This window comes from Anomalospiza imberbis, chromosome 11, assembly GCF_031753505.1.
Source record: "Anomalospiza imberbis isolate Cuckoo-Finch-1a 21T00152 chromosome 11, ASM3175350v1, whole genome shotgun sequence".
Classification (NCBI taxonomy): Eukaryota; Metazoa; Chordata; class Aves; order Passeriformes; family Viduidae; genus Anomalospiza; species Anomalospiza imberbis.
The window spans coordinates 7,230,653-7,247,904 of NC_089691.1; the positions used below are offsets into that span (position 1 = coordinate 7,230,653).

The window sequence follows — 17,252 nt, forward strand, 5'->3', positions numbered from 1 at the left end:
CTCCGATTTTAGGCTTGAATTCAGGTAATCTCTCCTTTTGGGGACTGCACTGCATGGCACTCTGTGTGTACTGGGGACTTACAAAGCTGCACCCTTAATTTTTAAGCTGGTTGGTGTAAACCATTGCGGAGGTACTACATTTCTTACGTTCACTTCTTATTATTACATTGAGGAGGATCTGAGAAGATACCACTGGAAACATAATTAGGCCTTTGGATTCCCTAGTCACAGCTTTCAGAAACATACACTGTGTTATTTCCAAGCTCTTTGACAAGCTGGGGGCCCCTGAAAAAATCAGTAATAATTGGATTTTGGCCCAGAATTAATAGTTTTATTTAATTCTTATAGAGATAGCTTGGTAAATGTAGTATGTTAATACTGGAAACAATATTATCTTAGTATTTTTCATATGTGAAATGTGATTTAATTTAAATGAGCACTCAAACACGCTCCTCCCAAGCTACAGGAAATTTGATATTTGCCCTGTATTAAATGCTGAAATGGAAAGCAAAGTTCACCTTTGCTGTTCACACAAAGAAAATTACCATGAATTTCAAGTCCTCCTTATGCCTGGAAGGGATCAGAGCTGTGTGCCTGTAACTTCAGGTAACTGAATATGCTTCAAGTATTCAGCTGCTGGTGCCTAACTGGGGGCTGGTCTGAGGTTCTCCTGGACAGTATTATCTCAATCCATTAACCAAACTAAGCACTGAGGTGGGCATCAGGAAAGAGACATTTCCTCAGGAGCTGCAGAGGCTCTGGCACTGTCAGAAGCCACTGAAGCCCTGCAGAAACCCTGTCTTCAGGTGTGAGTTTGTGGCTTTTCTTAAAGAAAAGTAAGGCTGGGAAGTGACAGACTTTCCTTATTTCTTGAAACAGCTCCTTTGCTTGTTATTAAAATAATGCAAACTTAGGCATGAATGCAGTTTGTCACTTTCAAATAATCGCTTTGAATGTGTAAGAGGATTTGCTTTATTCATCCTACTTATTGTAGCTCTTCTGTCCTTGCCCCTCACACTGTATCTAAAACCACCCAAGACACTGGATTTCATGTAATTTAGCTTGTTTTGCTCCAGACTCTGAGGAACGGAGACTAGAAAGGCACTGCATGTGGTGCCAGCAGACAATGTGGAAGCACTGAACATCTGCTGGGCTGTTTTTTCCAGGTCTGAAAACCTGTCCATGTGTGGAGCTGTGCAAACCCAGCCTGCTGGAGCCAGCCCACGCTCGGCTGGGGCGTGCTGGAGAGCAGCCAGCAGCAATCCAGGCACGGGCCTTTGTGTGGGTCACATTTCTGCCTCTCGGTGGGATGTGCTCACGGTGTTGTCACAGCAGCTCCTGTTTTCCATGCTCTGGGTGACTGGCAAACCTGCTGTGTGCAGAGCTTGCTTGTCCACTGCATTACAGGCTTCACACTAAATCAATTTCTAGGCTTTTTCCACGTGCTGCTCTGAGAAATGAGGGAAGACTGTCACTTAGAACTGTTCTTGCATTGTCAGGTTTTTCATTTCAATGGCTCATTATTTTTTTGTCTACGTGTCTTAAAACTTGTATCTCCACAAATAATCCTAAGTATTTACCATAGGTAACTGTCCCAAGCAGAGAGAATTGAGCTGCTGAGTGCTCTGAAGACAGAATGATAATTTTGCAATCCACAATGAAGATACTTGTAGTGAGGAGCCTTTAAATGCTTTGATGTAACCAGGACATAAGTAGTTCAGCTGAAGGGTAAGGTGTAGACTAAGTCTTGCATAAAACAGATGGAAGGAAGCCCTTCCAAGCAATTCACAGGCTTTTCAGATACAAACAGGAAATCAGTGGCCTGTTATTTGCCTAATAAGAAAAGTTCTCATCTGCCTTGTTTCCCTGACTAAAAAACTCAGAATCTGTAGAGAGAGATATTTCCCAAGTTGTTAGAAATCAGTTTAGTCTGACACTAAGGCATTGTATTCAGTTTTGTCTTGGATTAATAGCCCACACCTATGGTTAGATGACCAAGGAGGTGATGGATTTTGAGGCTCCAGAAGTTGTTTTAGGACCCTATTCGCTATAATTTGCTGCTGTATTTCACTTCGTCCAAAGATCTGGACTGAAGCCATAAAACTAAAATTGGGAGTATGTGAAGCAGGTCCTCCCAGACCACTTCTGCATCTCTTCCAGCTGGATGCTGAGCTTCTCCTGATATACAAGGTCAAACCTCTCTTGGAAGAAATAAATCCTTCCCAAAAGCAGATCACAGCAGCTGTATATCTTGAAATTAAAGAGATGGCATGTGAGTCTTTAAAATGCCCTTTATTCCATTCGCATGGCAGCGGAGGCTTGTGGCACACAGGGCTGGTCACTCAGAGCTCAGGTTGCTTCGTGGGTGTGCAAACACATGGCAGCTTAAAGGCAGAGAGGAGGGCTGGGTGCTCTGCCAGCCCGGGGCAGGTTTTGGTCACTCTGTTTGGCTGCAGTTGCAGAATGCCCCCCTAACTCCCAAACACACACTGCTCTGCTGGGCCCAAAGCTTCCAGCTGAGTGGCTCACCCAGCAGGAGCAGCTAAGGGGACTCAGAGGTACCTCAGAGAAACATGAGAACAGGAGAAGGAGGAGGAGGCAGCAGCACAGAAACTGCCTCCAATGACACCTGAGCAGCTTGAGGGGCTACCCAGAGCAGCAGAGGTTTCAGTGGCTTTGAATAAAGCACCCCCCCATATACCAGTAGCATTGAGGGTGTGCGCAAGGCTTCATTGCTCTCCTGTGAATGCTTTTAACTAAAACTTGCCACTTCTTTTCCACGTGCAATGTCAAAGTTCACTCCTGATTATTGTTTCAAAAGTCAAACATCAGCTCCTACAGAAATAATTTCCAGAGCTTGAAATGCAAGACTCTGTATCCCCACCCCCCTCAGTGTCACTTGGAGCAGCACCGACTTGAACACAAAATTTTCAAGTTACCAGTTACCTAAAGAGAAAGTGGCTATTTCTTACAATGCCTTTGTATCTCTGTTTTGTTTGAAAATCACCCTCTCCAAACCTTTTCTCTTGCTCAGGTATTTCTAGAAAAGATGTGAAAATATTTATAAAAAACAAACCATATTTTAGAAAGATCTAAAGTGGTCTTCAGGGGCCACAGACTCTGCTACTGCCCTGGACCTGACATCCCTTGTTTCCGAGAACTAGCAGGAATATCAGCCTTCATTCCTCTGATTCATCAGACTGCAATTTCAGAAGTTACTTGAAAAAAACAAAAGTAAGCCCCGAAGCACCGTTTGTGGGCTCCCAGCGAGTGTTGAAACATCCAGCACAAACAGCAGACCTTGCTTTATGTTCTACAAATAAAAATGCCTCTGCGCTTGAGAACGTGTCCCGCTTTGTTCCAGAGCTTTTAAAATCTGCCATTCCTGGGGCTGGGCAGCAGAGCAGGACTTTCACCACAAGAATGTGGGCGCAGCAGCAGCTCCTTCTGGAGTGCTCCAGGCCAGCCTCAGGCAGGGCTGCAGTGTGGGGTGCAGGGGCTTCCAGGTTTTCTGCTTGAGAAAAGTCCCGTTTGTGTTTTTCACTGCTGGTGGGACTGTCAGGGGCAGAACACTTGTCCTACTTGCAGCATCTCTGCCGCTCTGATTTGGCAGCAACTTCCCTCCTAGTTATTTTCCACCCTGGGGCTTTAAAACAGGCTGATCAGTGTCCTGTGCTGGCATTAGTAAATCAGCAGGAGCGTTATCAACAGCCCGAGGAGGGTCAGTGAGGCCCTGCGGGTGCTTCCAGTGAAGCTGCTGGCTTGCACTGCATAAAACACCTTCTAAACTCATTTTCCTCCAGTAACATGTTAAGCACAAAGCCATATAGTGCTACCAACCCTGCTCTAATCTGCTGGTGGTGCAGACTTCAAGCAAACACCAAACAATGTAGCAAAACATTTTGTGGGAACTGTCCTGCATTTCACTGTAACTTCTCAAGAGGAAAAATTTGATTTGACAGGTTACTGGTCCTATTCCCCAGTTAAGACACAAACAGTTGTAATCCTCTGTGCTGTTGGGCAGAGTTCAAGGTTAGTTTCAGCAAAAACAAACCAAGTTAGAATTGAAGCAGGGTGAAAAAAACAACCCAAAATTTGGAGGCAGAACCCGCCCACAGTGCAAAGCATATATTCTTTATTATCTTGTTTGTTTTAAAACACACCAAGTGATAACCTGCACACAGCAGATACCAGCTGAGATAACAGGAAGGGAGTTCAATATTTAAGGCTTGGCTTCTCTCACCATAGCAACAAATCTGTAAGGAGAGTAAGAGGACATGGATAACTGGCAGCATCCAGGCCAGCAAGGGCAGTGGTGCAGGCTGTGAATCCCTCACTCCTCCACGGTGCCCGATGCAGAACCCCCGTGGATGTCTGAACACCAGCACCCGGCGTGCCCTGGGGAGTGTGTGCTGTGCAAACCATCGGCAGAGTAAGCACACAGGTAGGTGTTTGCTTCCTTGTCTCCGAGGCAGCTGGGAAAGAGGGTGGCCTCTGTTGAATCTTATTTTCCTTTTATAAAGTAGTGGAGGTGGTGACCATTGAATGTGGGTCTGCTCTCCCCGGCTGCATAAAGCAGCTCCTGGGGCTCAAGTGACTCTTCATAGTCACCGGCCTAGAACAGAAGAGCCCTCCAAAGGTACCCTTTCCTCTCTGCACCTCTGCCACTCTACCAAAATTCGTTGAATGAAACAGATTCTCTGTCATAAATCCATGCTGCATTTATTCACGTGGACAAACACCTATGTTGCTTTTTATTTCATGGATTAACACTTGTTCATCCACTGATAGAATTTGTTGAACCAGTAATTGCATTCAGATTGAATGAAATAACTTGAAAATCTGTCATCAGTGTCCCATCAGTGTCTGAAATCAGGTGAGCCCAAGAAGAATTGCCATCAAAATGTACTTGGAGCTAATCTTCATGATGTTGGTCCGAAGGGTCATGAAACGTTTTCCACTTCAGTAAGGACTAGAAGGCATAGAATGAATGCTAATTTTCTGCCAGCTAAAGGAAAAAAAAACAACAAAAAAAAAAGAGCAGCACCTTATCTTTGTTTTCTAAGCAAGGAAAAATTATTTCTACCTATGCAGGTTTATAACAAAATACCTACCAATAACCAAGAGTAAGGGGATTAACCTTTAAAATACCCTGATCTGGGTTCTTGGTAGGTAAATTGATGTCAGAGTTATTTTAACAAAGCAGTTAATTGATGAGGAATCCCCAAGTTAGAAGAGACACACATCAGAGTATTCATTTCCATTATGGCCCAAGTTCATAATTTATTTCTTCTATCACCCAGACACTGGTGGAAAGAAATGCAACACCAGTGCAAGCAATTTGCCAAAAAATGTGCTTAATATAATATTTATATAATCTTCTTACATGCTGCCTGTTGGGAGGGGAGCTGTGATTAAAGATACATTTTTTCTTAGTCAAAGGTTATGGAAAATCTCAGTTGTCTGGGATCAAGAAGCAACACTTGACTACAGCTGCACATACAAAAACTGAGCAGCGTAAAAATAGCACAACAAGCACTCCAGCAATGCACATAACAAGATTTGCCTCTTCCAAAGAGCCTGAGAAAGGCCAGGCAAGCTCTTGGGGTCTGACCAGACTGGAGATGAGAATTCCCACCCAAAAAGATAAGGCTTCCCAAACATCTTAAGTCTCCAGTCTTGGGGTACCTTAACATGCTCCTATGCTTCAGGACAAGGACACACCTGTTTTTTTAAGATCTTATAGTCTAAACAAAAGAAACAGTTCAGAGAAAGGGAAAAAAAGGTACAGCATGACCACAAGATGACTACATGAATAATTGTATTAACTTTTGCTTGCTGGTTCACCTGTTGGTTTCTTCCTTTTATTCTTCTCCTGCACACTTACAATTTGGGTAAAGATTACAAGTATATCTTTAAGAAAGAATTGTGTTATCTGGCTGAACTGAATGCAGTGCAATCCTGCATGTGGCCAATTTCCAAGGAATTTAACAAAGCACCCAAGAGCTTAAACCTCCCAATGAAGCTGAGGAACAAAAATCCAATTGATTTACTCGTCTTTAAATTATTGTCATCCACAGGTAAAACTTATTGGCTCACATTAGAGCAGGAGGAATGTGACCTGTGAAAAACACGGTCAATAGGATTGGTGTCCCCAGGCAGTCCAGGCGTTGCTCTGATAAGCCCCATCAGATGATTTCCCTTGCCAAGCAGCTGAAGGAAAAATGTATTTTTGTGGCCTTCTCTTCAGTTCTTTGAAACCACAAAGCCACATGCAGGGAAAAATATTTTCCAAGGCCTGTAAGTGCAGCAATTTTTCCAATTTAATTATTTTTGAGAAAGGCACAGGACTAAGTCAAACATTTTCCAAATGGATGACCCTGCTTGCTCAGTTTATCCAAGAACAAGCAAGGGTCAAACATCCCAGGCAGAAACTGTGAGTATTTACCTTGAACACGCTTCTCTCCTGCTGAGTTCTCCTAAATGCAAATGAATTATCAGATTTATTTTTTCCCCTCATGAATCTGTTCCTAGTTCCACTTGCCAAATTAGCTTCACCTCACCAATTTAGACAAAATCTCAACAACCTCATTAGTGGTTGGCTACACAGATCTTGATCAAAACCCAAGACTTCTAGCAGGTTTTGCTGTTAATACTTGCACTGGTTTATCAGTGATTTAATGTGCTTTGTTTTTAGGAGCACTGAAGTCCTCTGCACAGTTAGGAGCCTGCAGTACAGCTTTTGTGGGAGGCAGCTGCTGCACACAAAGGCCAAGGTGTGCCTTCCCACCTTGGAAAAAATGCTGTGGAGGAGGATAAACATGGTTAAGCAGAAGGGAAAAAGCACAGGCAGCAAGGGCTGTTTGATGCCCCGTGAGGCTCTGCCAGCAGCAGGGCAGGGTTACAGGCTGCCTGCACCGCTGCTGCTCGGGACCTTTTGTTCTGCCAGAAGGAGTGGAGGTTTCTGGCTGACACTGAGCCACATCTCGCTGCCCAGTGGGACAGGGGGGTCACTCTGAACCTTTTCACCAACATCAAGCAGTAAGGAATCCTTGCCGATGGGTGGCTTTGTTGGATTTTCTTTGTTTTTATGGCCAAGGACAGGAGGGTGAGCTGCTGCAGTGCCCAGCCCCCTGAGCTCCATTTCTGGCTGTGCCTCACTACCTGCTGCTTCACGCCAGCTGCAAAAAAACTACTTTTTTTTTTTTTTTTTTTTTTAATAAAACATAGGGATAAGGTTTCACTAAGCCGAGAAACTGTGACTAAAAGATGTTTCATGGGGAGAGCAGATGAAACAAAGGGCCTCTCTCCTATCCCAGGGCTCAGAATTGTGATATTTCTTTCAGAGAAATTCTCAAACAACTCCAGTGGCCTTTGCTTCAAGCTGGAAACAGTCAGTGACCAAAAGCAGAGTTAACTCAACCCAGTTTTGAGCTATGCCATCTGTGTCAGTGACAAATGCTCTGCTCCAGAACAGCACAGGGACATGGTGGCTCTGAGTACCCACACATCATCCCCCTCCTTCATGCTCTTTGCAGTGGACAACAAAGGTTGCTAATGTAGAAAAGGCCACAGTTATGTAAAGTCACTTGAGGTCCTTAGAAGATAAAGCAAATTAGTCATTAATACTCCAGATGAAATCACAGAGAGTTAATAAGGATTAAGTACTGTCCAGAAGGTGACACAGGTGACTTCCACCTCCACAGAGCCCAACACCTGCACTAGGGCACCTCCACAAGCCGTTCAGCTCTAGGGGCTGCACAAGGAGCTGGATCTTTGGCAGTTCCCCGAAAGAAAAGGAATTTTCCCCAGCATTGCACCAACAGTGATACACTTTTCTGTTGTGTTTGCCCTCAGCTGTGACAGCCTAGCACTGGAGAAGCAGTAGGGGTCTGGTCTCAGACCAAAGTAACCCAGTCCTTGCTCTGAGTCAGCACACACACACGTGAAGGAAGGGATGCCAGGCATCCTGCCGAGTTTCCTCATTGCAGGAGACATCATCACCTGCAGATAAGCATGCAATACTCCTTGTCTAAAAAACCCACACCAACAAACCACCCTTTCTTTCATGTGGCTCAATTTCTATAAGCGATTCCGAAGCTGTACTTTATTAACTGAAGTTTTAAAGCATCAGGTGATGCCCAAGCAGAGCCGACATCGTTATAATGCTGATGCTGCCAATGGGGGTCTGAAACCAGCTGCCCAGACAGAAAACTTAGAGTTTACTCTAAGTGAACTTGGAGACAACTATATCACTTGGAGGCAACTTGGGATGCAGGATGGAGGTATGTAGGTAAATGAAAAGACATCCTAACAAGGTAAAGGAAATTTGCATGTCAATTTTACGCAAAAAAAAAAAAAAAAAAAAAAACTTTAACTCCATTGCTTATGTTGACCGTTTTCATCTTAAAAGGGGAATTATTACTGATTTTTCACTAGTAAGTGGATTTAGACTGATGCTTCCTTAATCTTCCTTCATTTTCTGTTTGGCCCCCCTCTCATCTGCAGTGGTGTTTCCCCCTCCCCACACTTGTGTTCGCCTATCTCTGCAGGCCAAAGGCACAGGCAGTCAGATAACTCTCCTGAGCACCGTGCTGCCTCTCCAGCTCCTCACCCCAGTGCAGGACACTCAGTGTGGTAACAGCTCTGAAGCTTCTACACACACCCATTTCGTTCATGCCTGCCTCGGGGGGACAGCCTAACAAAATTACAAAGCCGTGAGGAAAGGCAACCACAAAAATAACGTGTCCCAACCTGAACAAAATAGCAAACGCACTTTAGTATCACCCCGAGGATGGTATAAACACCTGGAGGATTTTTGTCATTAAGCTCAAGCTTGTGTTACGGGGAATGCTGTGTGTGTCCCCAGGGATGCTGTATGGCCAGGGCAGCGCAATCTGCAGCCCGGAGGGGTGGGCGGCTGTGCCCTGAGCGCACGTAGAGCCTGTGTGTGCCCAGGCTGGCCTCACCGGGACCGCTCCGGCTCCCTGGGAGGTGGATCCCGGCCCCGGCTCCTCTCCTTGCCCTGCCTGACGCTGTCGGCGGGGTGAGCTCGGCTGGGTCAGCGCCGGGTCACCTCTGGCTCCGCGGAGAAGCTGCGCGGGTGCTGCCGAGCCTGGCCGAGGGCTTGCTGCTGAGCAGAGCCCGGTTCCCCCGGCCGCTGCCGGCCCTCACCTCCTGCCCCCGGCTGCATCCGCACCCAGCTCTCCAAAATGGCTACAGCCGCCCCACCTCCCCCACGTCCACTTGATTTCGACTTATCAATTTGTTTATTTTAAATTTCGGCTCGTTTTAACAAAACACGAAGCCCTGGGCAGCAGACAGCGGAGGGACGGCCGCGGTCGCGGCAGGGAGCGGGCGATGGGGCGCGCAGCGGTGCGGTGCGGGCGGTGCGGGGGGTGCAGGGGGTGCGGTGCGGTGCAGGGGGTGCGGGGGGTGCAGGGGGTGCGGTGCGGTGCAGTGAAAGGGGTGCGGGGGGTGCAGGGGGTGCGGTGCAGTGAAGGGGGTGCGGTGCGGGGGGTACGGTGCGGTGCAGTGAAGGGGGTGCGGGGGGTGCAGGGGGTGCGGTGCAGTGAAGGGGGTGCGGTGCAGGGGGTGCGGTGCGGTGCAGTGAAGGGGGTGCGGGGGGTGCAGGGGGTGCGGTGCAGTGAAGGGGGTGCGGTGCAGGGGGTACGGTGCGGTGCAGTGAAGGGGGTGCGGGGGGTGCAGGGGGTGCGGTGCGGTGCAGTGAAGGGGGTGCGGGGGGTGCGGGGGGTGCGGTGCGGTGCAGGGGGTGCGGTGCAGGGGGTGCGGTGCAGTGAAGGGGGTGCGGTGCAGGGGGTGCGGTGCAGTGAAGGGGGTGCGGTGCAGTGAAGGGGGTGCGGTGCAGGGGGTGCGGTGCGGTGCAGTGCAGGGGGTGCGGGGGGTGCAGGGGGTGCGGGGGGTGCAGGGGGTGCGGTGCAGGGGGTGCGGTGCGGTGCAGGGGGTGCGGTGCGGAGGTTTCGCGGCCGTGCCCGCACAGCGGTGCGGGAGCTGCTCCCCCAAACCCCTCCGCACCCCGCGGGCTGCGGGGCGGAGCGGGGGCTCCCGGCGGGGCGGGGGCTGCCCGGGGCCGGTCCCTCCGCCCCGCCCCGCCCCGCGCGGGGCGCGCACACCCGCGGGCAGCTCCGCGGGGCTCCCCGCGGCCCTGCGCTCCGTGCCAGCCTCCGCCGGAGCGGAGCCCAGCCCGCCGCCCATGTGGGGCTGCCGCCGCCGCGGCCGCTGCCCGCAGGGCCGGCGCTGCCGAGGTAGGACCCCCGGGACCCCCGGGGCCCCCGCGGGAGCGGGGCCGCGCCGCCGCTTCTCCCCTCCCGCCCCCGGCTTCCCACCCGCGGGGCGGCCCCGAGAGACCCGCGCGCGGTCAGGGCTGGGCTGAACGGGGAAGGTGGCGTTTTCCTGCAGCCCTGGTCGGGATTTTCCCTCCCGGCTCCACCGAGGAGTGAGGGTGCCCGGCATCTCGGAAAGCCCGGCCGGTGGGAAATGGGCATTGCGGCTTCTGCTGGACCTGCCCTGGGTGAAGGAAGGGTTGGGAGATGTGGCGTGGAAAGAGGGAATCGTAGTGTAGCAGCAGCTGTTTGCTTGTCGAGTTATTTTTGGAGATTGCTGTGCTCTGATGGACTTTTTTTTTTTCCAACTGTCTGTAGGAAGGCGGGTTTACATCTCACTCCTCCAAGCCTTGGTGCTCTCCATTTGCCGAGGAAGGGTGTAAAAACAGTGCTTTGGCAAATACTGGTCTACCTGCTTAGCTTTTCTTCCCTTATTCCTAAGGGCAACTCCATAAAAAGCACATAATCTGCACCTTTTTTATCTTCCTTCGTGAGATTTGGCCGCTGGCTCGTTGGGGCCTTCCCTGGAAAGGGCTGGCTCTCCTGGGGACCGAGGTCTGGCGTGTTTGTCAGGCACTTTGTGTAATACAGGGTGACAGCTATGATGCAAGTGCACCAAAACTTTTGCCCGTAGCCTTAGTCATGGTTATGTTTGGATATAATTTCCCCACTTCCTAGGAAAATCGTATTATGTAGGCTGGGAGATTAACCGGGCAGTGCTGCTGCCGTGGGGCAGGATGGGGAGGCAGAGGTGGATGTGGCAGTGAGGGTGTTGTACTCGGGTTTGGTAACGGGACCAGCACCCCGAGCTGCCCGGTGCCACACAAAACTGGGTGTCACCGGGTGCAGAGCGCCTGTGGCTCCTGCCCAGTGAGTCACAGGCTTGCTCTTGTTTACAGCCATCCCTTTGCTTCTGCCAGCCTTACAGTGGGCAGCTGCCTGCTTCCTCCGTGCCTGACACCACCCCAGGGCATGGAGAGGGCTTTCAGTGGGGTTGGGGTTTCAGAACCTCTCGGGCTAGCAGGGGGACCCCCATGCAGCTGTTGAAAGGTGCTGTTGGCCATTGCTTTGTGGCTGAACGAAAACCCCTTCGCTGCCCCTTTGGTCATTCCCACGATGCTTGTGCTGGTGTCTTCCATGAGCAGGGGAATTGCATACTGCCCTCACTGCTCTTGTCAACTCCTGGCTCCTTCTTGGCTCTGTAGCAGGTCCCTTGGTGCTCGTGTGGTGCTCTGACATGTGAGGAGGAAAAATAAAGACATAAATACTGAAGAAACTTGGAAACTCTAAGATTTTTCAATCTTTAAAGACGTTAATTCTAAATTAAATTTTTTATCTTGGCAAATGCCAGAGAAACTAGTTCATTTGAGGCAAAAACATACTAAACCAGCTATAACTTGGAGCAATCCCATAACTACATTATTGATTTTGTAGTGCTTTGTGTAGAGCTGAAGATGGGACTGAATAAATGCCCGTTGTGGTTCTCCTGGTGCTTGTCCAGCATGTTGCAGAGCAGTTTGCAAAGTTTCCAATAAGTTTGCTTAATGTGACCTTACTCAGTTCCGAGGCACTCCCATAATTATGGCTGCAATTAAAGGCAATAGCATCCATTTACATAAGATGCCAGTCCTTTTAAATCAGTGCATCATCTAATGAGAGCATTCATGTAGGGATAGCTGTGCAGGATGAGGGCCCAAAGCAGAGAGCATTTTGGGCAGGATTTGGTTTCAGAACTTTCTTGAGGTCATTCAAAGGAAGGATCTGCTATGCAATAGGACATTTTGTTATGAAAATTTACTGATTTATAAATATAACCCTTACCAACAGCAGGATGTTGTTGAATTGAGAGATTGTAACACTTCATTTTTTTAATGTATCATCCATCCAATTAAAAAAAAAATCAACTGGTTGCAACAACATTTTTCTCAATTTGATTGCGTCAATGTTCCTTCTGCTTTTATGAGTAAGAGATTTGGTAAATCCAACTTGTGGACAGTATTTAATTGCTGGTGAAGCACTATGGATGTGTTCTGAATGGCTCACTGGACTTGTATGGTTTCCTCAGGGCTTAACCTCTGCGTATGATGCCCACAGATTTTCCCTTGAGATAAATATAAATCTTAGACTTGAAGGGTTGGAAAAGATCACATATTTGGGGAATGCTTTGACCTTCTGAAAGAAATTATCTGGTGGAGTATTCCCACCTTCCCACTCTATATGTTCTGTTCTGTTTCTCTTTTTTTCGTTTGCTTTAAGTTGTTGAATATGCTGTAAGCTTGTGGCCCCACACCCTGGGTGGAGTTTCTTGGGAAGAGTCACAAGGTCAGTGTAGTAGAAAGGGTAAAAATTGTCAAAATACAAGTGAGGAGGCACCAGCTGTGAGGCTGAGAAGTGCAGGGTTCCTTGGGTCTGCACCGGTTTTCCCCAGAAGCCATTTTTGCCCATTATAAGAGAAATAATTAGTCTGTTAACCTTTTCTCACAGGCAAAGTGCTTGGCTTGCGGTGTCTGAGACCATAAGAGAGGTTAAGTAATTAAATTGTGAAAGGCAGTAAAAGAGAATAATCAACTCCAAACTCCCTAGACTGTCTAGTTGGGCTCTCCAGTGTCTAAAATTAAGTAATTTAGGTTGGTTCCTGATTTCACTAGATTTTTACCAGGCATTTAAAGTGGGGCAGCGGGAGAGAGTCCCATATTACTTCACACAGGTTGTTATTTCCAGCAGTGGTGGATTGGTTTTGGGCATGGTTTGGTCGTGCAGAGGGGCAGGGTCAGGGGCAGCTCTGGCCTGGGCTGCTCTGACAAGGTTCCAACGTGGGGCTGGGGTGCCTTCTACACCAGGCTTGTTCCTGCGTGCCTGCCAAGACCTGGCCCTAAGTTTTGTAATCACTCACTGATTATGAATCCTAATCTCCAGACGTACTGTACCTGTTACCTGCTGAGGTGCTGACCTGGGGAAGTAAAATCACAGGATGGTTTGGGTTGGAAGAGGCCTTAAAGTTCATCCCATCCCACCCCCTGCCATGGGCACGGACACCTTCCACTATCCCAGGCTGCTGAGGTCCCATCCCACCTGGTCTTGGACATTTCCAGGGATGGGGCAGCCACATCTTCTCTGGGCAACCTGTGCCAGGGCCTCTCCAGCCTCACAGGGAAGAATTTATTGCTAATATCCCATCTAGCCCTGCCCTCTGTCAGTTTAAAGCTGTTCCCCCTTGTCCTGCCACTCCATGCCCTGGTCAAAAGGCCCTCTGGAGCTCTCTTGGAGCCCCTTTAGGCACTGGAAGGTGCTCTGATACCTCCCAGAACCTTCTCTTCTCCAAAATCACTCTGATGTGCTGAGCCTGTGAATTTGTGTCTGTGCAAAGAGAAGAAATACTTGGGTTTTTTTGAGTAAAATGTGTCAACTTACCTGTGTTATTACAGCAGTGCAGTTTTAGGTGCCTTTAGGGTTGTGTTTCAATTCTGCCAAATTTATCTCATTTGAGAAGCTGCTGCATGAGGGGCTGTCCTGGGTGTTGGTGTCTGCAACATTTAGGGTCTGAAGTAATGCTCTGGAATTAATCCTGAAGCCCTGAGCTGCCATGAACACAGATGATGAGTCTCTTAATTGCAACTGACTTGTATCCATGTGATGGATAAAAAGGATGTTTTGCAAATGTTTTATTAATAAAATGGGATGGATTTGTCATGGGTGCCCTTGTAGAAATGATGTGCCTGCTACACTGAAACATGGAGTTTAAAGCTGTAATTTCTGCACTCGGGTATCTGAAATGCCTGCATGGCATTAGTTTCCAGGTGATTCAGTTTGTTACTATACTGTTTACAGGCTATGGACAAGTAGAAAAATGTAAGAAAAAATAAAAACCAAAAAAGGCGAATGAAGGGTTTTGAGTTCTTGCCTCTTTTTGACTCTGAAGGTGAGCTATAGTGGCCCGAACTCCTTCCTGAGTAGCTATTTTTAAAACATTTCCTTCTGTTTCTGCATGGTGCCCTGTCTTTGTGTGGAGCTGGCTTCACACATGTTGAGCCTGGGCACTGCCAGGGGAGCTGTGTGATCCAGGCTCCTGGCACTGTTCTCCTCTGAGCAGAAGGAGAGCCTCACAACAGCCCCGGATCTGCTGCGGGCTCCGTGCCTGTCACCAGAGTGACACCTAAAAATGGCTGGGACGTGCCTAAAAATGGCTGGGACGTGCCTAAAAATGGCTGGGACGTGCTATTCCTGCCCGGCTGGGAAAAGCCGCTCGTGGTGCTGCTTCTCTGGCAGCGGGTTCCCACGTGAGGGATTTCTCCAGAGCGCACAGCAGCAGACTTGGTGAGTTGTCTGGCTCTGAGCTGGTGCTGCAGAGGCTCCGTTTGATCCTGCATGCTTTAGGTGCCTAAATGGGGAGGTTTCCCTAAGCAGCAAGAAATCCTCATGTCTGGGTTAGGTACGGTTTGCCAGTGGATAGTTTAAATCCAAACATGCAAAGACAGAATATTCGTGGCGATTTGTTATGCCTAAAAGCTTCTTTATGTTTACACCCCCTCTTTGGACTTAGGGAGCACAACCACCATGAGTGGTCTGAAACTGCTTCTGACCAATGACCACTGACACTCTGGATTTAAGCTGGCTTTTCCTTCCTTTTAAGTTTCCATTTATGGTCATACATCCCTGGAAATCTAATTGATGTTGATTAATAACAACATCATAATAACCATGGTTAATAACAAGAGACATGTGTTGTTCATGGGAACCCTGTTGATATCCTTGAGCTGTGCAGCATTTACCATCTGCATTAAGGAGGGGGGGAAATAAAAGCTTTCTATTTTTTTTCTGCTACCCATGTGAAACTGGGTTCCCCAACACAATGGGGAGATTTCAGGGGTTCATGACCTCTTGTAATTAGAAAATGTCAGATAGCATGTGAGAGGTGGACTGATGGGGGAGCAGCCCTGTTACTGCTGAAGTCATTACTCCTTTTTGGTGGGAGATCAATCTCACCGATTCCTCTTTATTTTTCCCTGAGAAATGCTCCATTTGGGGATTAGAGTAGAGGAGCTTAAAAATCCTAGCAGTTCTGGAAGAAATATCTCCCACAGATTTGTGTCTTTGGGTTTTAACTGATTTTTCTTCCCCAGGCTGAGCCAGTTCCAGGGATTTGGGCTCGTCTGGTGTCAGTCCCGGGTCTGATGGGACCAGCTCAAAGCACTGTGTGTCCTGGGAGCATTGGTAGGGCACCTCTTCACTCCTGCTAGCCAGTTGTCATTAAAATGTGGAAGAGTGATGTTTCTGAGACCTCTGTCCTGTGTGAAAGGTTCAGATGTCCCTGGTGGTGCAGGGGGACCCTAAGGCACAGACCGACCCAGGGTGGGGTGCTGGAGCCAGCAGTCCTGGACAGCTGGTGTTTCTCTGGAGGTGGTGAGTGTGAGGGCTGCTGGGCTCATTTGCTTCTGATTCCCTTGCTTTGTTTTCTATTTTTGTATCCTTCTTGGCTTTCAACTGATATTTAGATTTTGGAATGTGTTTTTACACATTCTGGTGCCAAAGGCTGTCCCTTATGCTGTTTGTGGTGGAGTATGGCCTTCTGTGCACCTGAACAATTTTTTATATTTTCTCTGGAGACACACTTGTGCTGAACCAAAGTTATTTTTTCAAAATACAAAGATAACTCAGGTGGGCTGCTTTTTTTTTTTTTTTTTTTTGGTTTGTTTTAAAGAGAAGCTTTCTTTACTAACATTATGCTGGAGCCTCACTTGGTGAGTGCCTCCCCTTGCAAGAGTCTAATGTGTAGCATTTGTTCTGTTTAGCCTGTCTGCATTCTGTAAATCTGATTATTTTGGCTGTCATAATTTTATTACTCTTATTAAGCTTCCTCATTTGCACATTGATCCTGTTAGTCTCAGGAAGCTGATAGGCCATCTAGGTCTACTTGCAAAATGCACAGAAAATGAGAACTCTGCCCTGGAGGCTCTGAATACTGAGATTCACTGCAATTTAGATCTGTGTGTCTGGCCTGTATTTTTTTCCCCTTTGGTGCTGTTTAGATGACCTGATTTGATTGCAGTTTGCCAAATTAAGATGAATTTTTTGCTTTCATTATAAATTCTGTCACTGGTAGCTTCTGAGAAGCTTTGCTCTGGTTTGCTTGTATTTTTATTTGGATGAATACTGTCCTTTTTCACAGAGCTTAAGAATATTTCCAGCAGCAGCTGGCGTTGCATATGCTGTGAGCTGTTTTCCTCCTTGTGTCAGTGTCAGTTTTCCACGCTGGCTTTCCAGATGGATTTATTCCTTACTTTCACAAACCCTGCTTTACTGTTGCTGTGGGCCATGCAGGAACCCAAGTGTAACTGAGAGGACTTTGGGCCCATTTCTCTTTGCTCTTGCTTCCATTGCCATGGGCTTTTCCCTCAGTGACCTGCCTGATCTCTAAGGTAGGCTGGACTATCCTCTGCCGGGCCTTTAACTCCTGCCCCCCTTTTTAAAACTTGTTCTGGCTCTCAGTGAAGTGTAGTCCCTCTCACAAAGTGAGGTTGTACCCCCTCTCCCTCCGCCTCTGCTTTGGGAGCTTCTCTCTAATTACCTGTTATTTATGTCACTGAAATGTTTGCAGGCTTCTGTCTTGTTCCTGTTCTGCAGGACCTCTCTGCACAGTCACTGCTGCTTCCAGTGAGCTGTTCTTCTTTCTCTGGTGATGTTCTCCCCTGCTCCTGGTCCAGCGTTTCCTCCTCCTCCTCCCAGGGTTTGACCTTGTCTTGCTCTTGTCTCACTGTGCCCTTTTCCAGGTGTTCACATGGCTTCAGCTTCTATTAAGTGCTGGTGACTCACAGATTCACTCTACACCTCCAAGGGTTTGTCACCCAGCTCAGTGGCTGTTTTCCTTCTTGCCTTTTCCCCTTTGAGCTCCCCATCAGTCATCCAGTGTTT

General features: G+C 48.0%; 1 protein-coding gene across 1 annotated transcript in view; it reads left to right on the plus strand.

Annotated features, from left to right (window-relative positions):
• Positions 1 to 10,088: 10,088 nt before the first annotated feature.
• The window catches only part of LOC137480549 (6-phosphofructo-2-kinase/fructose-2,6-bisphosphatase 4), a 48,833-nt gene continuing 41,669 nt past the window's right edge, over positions 10,089 to 17,252 (plus strand). The window contains exon 1 of the mRNA XM_068201652.1: positions 10,089 to 10,265. Within this exon, the coding sequence (XP_068057753.1) occupies positions 10,214 to 10,265 (52 nt within the window). The 5' untranslated portion in view covers positions 10,089 to 10,213. The remainder of the gene's footprint in view (positions 10,266 to 17,252) is intronic.